The sequence below is a fragment of the Xiphophorus hellerii genome, chromosome 15, assembly GCF_003331165.1.
Source record: "Xiphophorus hellerii strain 12219 chromosome 15, Xiphophorus_hellerii-4.1, whole genome shotgun sequence".
In the NCBI taxonomy this organism is placed as follows: Eukaryota; Metazoa; Chordata; class Actinopteri; order Cyprinodontiformes; family Poeciliidae; genus Xiphophorus; species Xiphophorus hellerii.
This window is the reverse complement of record NC_045686.1, coordinates 18,722,134-18,730,527: the sequence shown is the minus strand read 5'-3', so window position 1 is coordinate 18,730,527 and position 8,394 is coordinate 18,722,134. Positions and strand designations below refer to the sequence as shown.

The 8,394-nt window shown below is 41.1% G+C and overlaps 1 protein-coding gene across 1 annotated transcript in view; it reads left to right on the top strand.

The window, feature by feature from the left end:
- The window catches only part of opn8b (opsin 8, group member b), a 23,359-nt gene extending 15,514 nt beyond the window's left edge, over positions 1 to 7,845 (top strand). Inside the window, exon 4 of the mRNA XM_032585003.1 lies at positions 3,591 to 7,845. Within this exon, the coding sequence (XP_032440894.1) occupies positions 3,591 to 3,935 (345 nt within the window). The 3' untranslated portion in view covers positions 3,936 to 7,845. The remainder of the gene's footprint in view (positions 1 to 3,590) is intronic.
- Positions 7,846 to 8,394: the final 549 nt, after the last annotated feature.

Below are 8,394 nucleotides of genomic sequence, written 5' to 3'. Positions count from 1 at the left end.
AACCATGAGAAATGCGTCCTACGTCAGAAACAACTCCATTATCTGGGACACTGTATCGATGAACATGGCATAAGGCCAGATAAAGCCAAAGTCAATGCAATCACAGAACTTGAACCACCAAAGAATGTTTCCGATCTGAGGAGGATTCTTGGAATGATTCACTACTTGGGCAGATTCCTACCAAATCTTTCTGAGGTCACAAAACCTCTCAATGATCTGCTTAAAAGTGATGTGACTTGGACTTGGGACACCGCTCAAGAAGAAGCATTCAGTAAAGTGAAGGAACTTGTCACAAAGTCACCAGTCCTCGCATTCTATGACGTAACCAAACCGACTGTTGTCAGTGCTGACGCTAGCAGTTACGGTTTAGGGGGGGTTTTACTTCAAGACCATAATGGACAGTTGAAACCAGTGAGTTTTTGTTCCAGAACACTCACCGATGCAGAGCAACGATATGCACAAATTGAAAAGGAATGTCTTGCAGCAGTCTGGGCATGTGAGAAATTCAGCAGATACCTTTATGGACTGAACTCTTTTACCCTACAGAGCGACCACAAGCCACTGATACCTCTCATAAACAGCAAGGATCTTCATTCTGTGCCGCTTAGATGTCAGAGACTTTTGCTGAGAATGATGCGGTACAACCCCACAGCTGTGTATGTTCCAGGGAAAGAACTTTTAGTAGCAGATACCCTTTCACGCCACCCACAGGCGTCCATGTCTCATGACATAGCAGAACTGCTGGAGGAGATGGAAGCATATGAAGACGCAACGCAACGCTTTTGGCCTATTTCTCCTACCAAGCTGGATTTAATCAAACAACACACACAGCAGGATGTGACCCTTCAAGCAGTGCAAGTCTTTTTGCAGGCAGGTTGGCCAAAACACTCAAATAAAGTGCCGGAAGGGGTGAAGCCATATTATGCTAACAGACATTCTATTACCATGTCAAAAGGCCTGCTACTGTATAACGACAGAATTGTTATACCACAACTGCTAAGGCCTGAGATTCTGCAGCGCATTCACGATGGACATCAAGGCATTGTGAAATGCAGAGCGAGAGCCAAATGTAGTGTTTGGTGGCCAGGATTAAGCAGTGAGATAAGACAAATGGTTACTGCTTGTGCACACTGCCAAGAGTCAAAACCCACTCAGCGGAGAGAACCATTGCTTACTACCACACTGCCTAGTCGACCATGGGAGAGGATAGCTGCAGACATTTGTGAGCTTAATAAACTGAACTACTTAGTTGTAGTTGACTACTTCTCCCGTTATATTGAGTTAGCCCACCTCAAAAACATGTCAAGTGAGTCCACAGTTGCTAACCTGAAAAACATTTGTGCAAGATGGGGTTGCCCAAATGAACTGGTTACCGACAATGGTCCTCAATTCTCAGGAAGAATCTTTGAACAGTTTGTGAAGGACTATGACATCAAGCACATTACCACAAGTCCTCACTACCCACAGGCAAACGGTGAGGCCGAGAGGGCAGTCCAGACAGCTAAAAGGATTCTGAGACAGACTGACCCGTTTTTGGCCCTGATGACTTACAGATCAACTCCCATTCAAGCAACTGGCGTGAGCCCAGCTCAGCTTATGCTGGGTAGACAGATCAGAACCACGATACCGATGTTGGAAATGAAGTTGCAGCCTGCATGGCCGGATCTACAGCTCGTCAGATCAACTGATGTGCAGACAAAAGAAAACTATGTGCGGAACTACAACAGCAGACATGATGCCAAACCACTACCAGAACTCCAACCAGGACACCGTGTTTTAGTGAAACTGGACAATAAAAAGGGATGGACAGAACCAGCTACTGTTCTACAAAAGTGTGATTCACCTCGATCATACCTTGTTCAGACAGAGTCAGGGGTCTTGAGGAGGAACCGCCGACACCTGAGACCCATCCTCAGTAACCCACCTACTCCTACAACAGATGGACTGCCACAGGTTCAGAGTGAAAATGAGCTACACCCATCTTTTCCACCTGTAGAACCAGGGTGTGACTCTCCAGACCCGGTTAATCTTAGCTTACCTGAGACTCCAGTTCGTACAACTTCTAGTGGCAGGGTTGTTAAATTACCTAAAAGATACGCTGACTACACCAACTGAAGAGGTTATTCAGCTATTTTGACCTATGCATTTATGGGCATGATTGTGAAGTTTATTCTGAGAAGGTCCTGTTGGGATTGAGTTGAATATTTTATTTCAGCTAAGGCTAATAACAAAAAAAAAAAGAAGAAAAACACACAAACAGAAAACCCACTGTTGATTTGTTGCTTTGTCTTAAAAGACTCAAAGAAAGGGTGATGTAATGTAATGGAACTATTTTATGTGTAAGGTCACGTTGGAGTAGAACAAGGAAGTGACGTAGAACAAGGAAGTGATATATATACAGGAGAGATGTGTTAAAAGCAGACAACACACTGTTCAGCAGCCCGAGAATGTGCTAGTGTTATGTTCATTATTAAAGACGTTCAAACGCAATACCGGTGACATCCTTGACTCGGCATAACACTACACCAAGCAGCGCTCACTGGAACACAGAATCATTTCACGTTTCTGTGCTAACCCCTGCAATCTTTTGTTAAGCCAGGAGTGAAAAAATGACCACCAGGTTTCAGCAGACGGTATTTTTGCTGAGCAGATTGTGTGACACAAACGGCTCTGGTGTGTGACAGCGCAACAGTATTTGCTACGGCTGTAATTTAGATAGAAATGCATAAATGCTGTCGAAGTGAACAGTTTACACACATCTTATTTGGGTCTATTTTGAATACATATATATTTAAACAGCTAAAATAATCAATTAAAGAAATTAAATTAGTCAAATTCCAATTAATTAATTAATTTCAATACTGATTAGTTCTCCCCATTTAAAAACAGAAATACAAAACAAAAATGGATTTTGTAAAAAGCATAAAATTACTAACACAGCAAGTCACGTTTTTTCCTGATAATTCAATTTAAGATAGTGAATGATTGAGGGTTAAGAAGCTCAGCTTGCTAGCAATTTTCATTTGTTAGCCTGAGTAAAGCTAGCTCCAAACCAACGTTTTTGCTCTAACATAGAAGAATGAATGTGAGGAGTCTCACATTCATTTTTACCTCAAGTTAATATATAAATTCAAGCCATATAAACATACTCTTGCAAATCTCTGTTTACCACCGCATACAACAAATTAGCATAACAGTGGTTAAATCGGTATCTAGCTAATTCTAATAGATTTCTTTTTTTTGACAGGATTTGTTACCAAAAGTAGCCAATTCTAGAACTTACCAATATAAATGCTTTTTTATTTATCGTCCAGAATAAATTTTTTGTGTGGATATACACTGTAGTTTCACAAGTAAACATAATGCACACATTTAACAAGCTGGGAATTGGCTGGTAAAAATCACATTGTGTAGTACTGTAGACCCTGAGACCAAAAGCAACAACAGAAAAATGTGAGTTCAGCCACAATGACACTAAAAATAAATATTTTTTTCTCAAGTCCAAAAGACAAAGAAAACATTAACCACTGCAGCATTTTCAGATGCTGCAGTGGGATTTCTTTTTTACTGTCTCTGGTGCTCTGTTGCAGATTGCCGTTTTGATCAGCGTAGGCTTCGTCGCCTGCTGGACGCCCTACGGCTTGGTAAGCCTGTGGTCCGTTTTGAACGACAGCAGCAAAATCCCGCCTGAGGTCAGTCTGCTGCCTTGCATGCTTGCAAAGAGCTCCACCGTGTACAACCCCTTGATCTACTACTTCTTCAGCCGGAGCTTCAAAGAGGAGGTGAAGCAGCTGTCGTGGGAGTGCCTGGGCTCCCACGCACGCCAGGTGTCCAACAGCGTCAGCGAAAACAACGTTTACATGGTCAGCGTCAACCTCAAGTCCAAGGAAGTGGCGCGGGAAACCTTGCAGGAGATCACCGAGTCGAGACAGTGACTTCGGCGTGAAGGAATCTGAAAAATAAGACTGAGCCGAGATGAGTTGTCAGAGGTATCATGGTTCTGGAATGGAAAGGTGCCCTCTGGGTTATGACCAGGTAACCGGGTCCTTAGACAGACAGGCATGATGGGTAAAAACTGTGAATGTTCCAAGAACTACAAATATTTTTTAAAAAAAAGTGTCCAATTCAGTCATGGAGATGGGATATCTGACATCTGAGTAAACCGAGCTTATCCAAGAAATGATCACAATCGGCAGGTTTGCGATGTTACGATACATTTAAGGTCACAAAGAGAGAAGATGCTGCGTAGCAAAGGTTCAAAGCCAAATGCCGTACGGAGAAATATCACGGGACACTTACAAGAACTGCCAGAGAAAGTGGAAATGTTTACTTTATGGACGGTTTTTTCATGTTGTGGAGGAGTTGTGCTTCTGTGTGCATTGTGTGTGTGTAAACAATAAAGTAGCTGTGGTGTCCTTGAAGGCCACACGTTGCCCGTTTCCGAACGGCGGCTCATGCGGGAACGCGAGATTGTAAAGAAGCTGCTGTTATTCTGTCTAAGCCTCGTGTTATGATGTGTAAATGTACAACAGCTTTAACAACCTCAGCGGTATGTAACTTTAAAGGCACCGTCTAAAACAGCTTTGTGTTGTAAAAACGAAACTCTGCTCTTAAAAACGACATTTTTGGAGAGGTGTGTGACTGTTGAAGTTACTTCTGTAAAAGCACAATTCAAGGACATAAAGGATGCAGTGGTTCTGCTTTTGTATCAGTTTGACAAATAGTCAAAAAAGTGAAATAGCAGCACTTTTGAGTTACACTTTTAGTGTCTTGTTGCTGAAGTGAGGCTAGGTATTTATCTAGTCATTGGAAAAACTCCAAAGATGCGTCATGACATGTCTTTAAAAAAAAACTTGGCAACTTTTCTAGCTACGCTGATTGTGGCGTAGAGGCAAAAATGCATGTGGATCACAGAAAATAACTGGTTAAAAAGCCGTGGTTGACACATACGTGGATGCATTTGATTTGTCACTTTGCTTTTGCTGTCTGGAGCAAATGTAGTGTAACCGAATGCATCAGAATTCATCAAATAATGAGGTGTTGCATGTTAAGAGGATTAAAACCATGCATAATTTACCAACTTAAGAGCATGCTTGCTCTGTTTTATTGCTTATTTTAATAATATAAATGTTTTCTGCACTACTAACAGCTCATAAAAGGAATAAGAATACTTTAGTAAATAAAAGCAAAATAGCTGATTTACGAGGAGGTTGCTAGTTCCATCCTGACCACTAGATGGCAATAATAGCAACACAGCACCTTTAAACGGATTTGTGTTTTTCCTCTCCTGCTGAATATAGATTTCACCTCCATCATCATAATTTTCATCAGTTTAATCCTCTTTTTTGTACTTTGGAGAACCAAAACAATATTGCAAAGAATTCGCTTAGTAAAATCTGTCCAAACCTTGTAGAAGAATTTGTTTGCTGCATTCTGACCTGATCAGGCCAGATTTTTGTTTTTTTGTTTGTTTGAGGTTTTCTCTTTTATTCACTCTCTGTATTGATCAAAAAGAGTTTATGGTACAATCAGGCTGAACCACATTATTACACTGAAACCAGACAAGCACATTAGTGAGGTTAACGTGTTTTGCAGGTACTATTGACAAAGTGCGTCACTTTTGAGTCTCTATTCTTGATATTTTCCCTTCTTATTGTTATGACAATGTGCCTTTCAAAGCTATTCATTCTCCTGGTTCGCTTTCACATTTTGTCACAGTACAATCACAACTCTGTACTTTGTTGAGATTTTATGTAACACAAAGTTCTGCATAATAGCTAAGTGGAACAAACCCCTCTCTCCCCCTCACCCAAAATTATCGCTTTTTAACTCCTTACATTAAAAAGTAATCTGGTGACATTCATTAAATCTGAAAATATCCCCCTCTTTTTTTGCATATAGTTGCTCAAACTCAGTTTCAGGCTCATCTATGAGCAACTATTTGCAAGTCTTACCACATTCTCAATTAAAATTTTGGTCTGGACTTTGACTGGGACATTCTAACACATGAACAGACTTTGTTCTTAACCATTAGAGTGGTGTGCTCATACTGAACACACTACTTTGCTTTGGCCTACGACATGAAGACCTAATAAGGTATACTGAAGGTTGTTGTTTACTGTGCGAATACTTTTGGAGGCCACAATATAATCACCAATGAAAATATAAAAACATTCAAATTAAAGAACCGCTTTTGCTTCATACTATGAAAAGTATGCAGCAAACCAACACTATTTTCACTTGGCTGTTTTTACCACCTGTGCTGAGAGCAGTGCTGCATATTGTGCAGGGAAATTTAAGCCTTCAGCGGGTTCCTGCGCACTGTCGTGTAAAAAAAGGACCAGGTTGGGTTAAAGTCATTTCTCACATTCTCAGCCACACCACGGGCGAGCGAGGGAACGCCGCATTTAAAACGCCTCAAGTCTCACTTAACATACTGCGCTGTGAAAACAAAACTTGAATCCGGAGAATGGTTGCAACCCATTTGTGCCAAGTCTGCCTGATTATCAGATGTGAAAATAGCATTAGTGTTCTCACTTCGAGGAGGACCTTTATATTCTGAGTGGAATCGAGAGGAAAGTTGGACATTGTTATTTACATACGCTACGCCGCCGCAGTTTTTCTACAATCCAGACTGCTTCCGCAAACATTTTGCGAAAGAATGGGTCGCCCTAAGGAGCTCAGCGAATTCTAGCGCGTTACCTCGCTTTTAAGTATTCCTCAGTCAGCTGTTGGTGGTATTATAACAGAGCAGAAAGGATTGGGAACGACAGAAACTCGGCCTGAAAGAGGCGAGCCCTGTGAAATCACAAAAGTGGGATCAGAGGAAGGTGAACTGCCCGAGTGCAAACAGAGCTTTTACTGGAGGGGATTCCTGATCAAGCAGCTAAATTGAACTCTTGCGTCATCATAAAGTAATTCCGGTAAAGGGAGCACTTAATGCTTCAGGATCATTTCATCCCAACGGATGACTGTTTCCTGCTCCAACATGATTGCTAAAAAGCCAGGACCACAGGGACACGGATGAAGAACTTGAGTGGTCTGCACAATCCTGACCTCAACCAGACAGAACATCACCCAGAGGAGAGACTGCTTCATCCAACATCAGAGTCCGACCTCGTACATTACACAAATGCACCCCTACGCCCTGCGGAACGCCACTTTTGTTTACTACTGCAGGCCATTAGCTCTAAAGCTAATCATGATTTCATTAAAGTAAAGAGGCTAAAGGGGAAAACACATCAGCAGAGTGTGGCACGGGTCATAAAATAGGAGTATTGTGTTTAATTATAACAAACCACAACACTGTGCACAACATTCACTGGTCAATCGCAGTTTCATTCTGTTTATTTGCGTGAATGATTTTCAAACATAACCAGTGGTTAAAATGTATACTTTGGGTATAGATCAAAGTATAGATCGCTGGACACTTGGCACATGTTAGCACACAGGTGTGCTAAGAATGAACACACTTATGTTACTTATGTCATTACAACTACACCGCTCTTGGCTCGCGAGACTTATTTACTGCGGGTGATGCATTGTCTGGTTTCACCGTCTGCACAGAGCTCAACCTTAAAAACAAAAAGCTTTATTAGATTCAAATGTCGTCAGCAGCTTGGCAGCATGAAAAACGTAGCTGTCTGGTTTTGTACGTCCCACTGAATGGAAGAGTTTAGCAAACAAAGCGACCTTCAGTCTGCATTTTGTTCAGTAAACCTGTCTGGAAAAATAATTGCATTTAACCCGCTGTGCGGTGCATGTCTGTATCTGTGAACGTAATATGAGCTGCTTTGAGAGTATTATTTTTATTTATGTATTCTTTTCTTTGGAAAACAAAAAAGACAACTCTTCCCCACTGTAAATAGTGCAGAATTTTACTTGTGTGCAATATTATCTTTTTCTTTTCTTCTCCTCGAATCTTGGAGTTGCTGTTGAACATTTTGTTGAGCAACTTGTGAATGTAAAGCTCGGACTCTTGAGCATCTTTATGTGCACAAGTTACTGGTCGTATTAATGAATAAACACATAATGAGTACAAACGCAATGCAGTGGCAGTTATAATGGTTTATATGGACACGTCATTTATATCCAACATACTCATGGTAGAAGTCATCTCGAATTCAAACACTTGGATCTTCCACCCCTTTTGTTGCTTTTTAGAAATCGATCCTCAGCAAAATTTGGCTTTTTGACAGAAAGCAAATATAAAAACAGCCTGTAATGTCAAAGTGATTTTTTTATTTTAGTTTTGAAAGGAAGAACGGAGTAAAATTGCAGCGTCCGGATGTGTAGCACTGACAGAGAACTGTCCAAAGAGACATCATGCTTTGATCGCAACCAAAGGAGAAACTACTGAAATCTGACTGGAACGGGGAGAATATTTAAGGAATA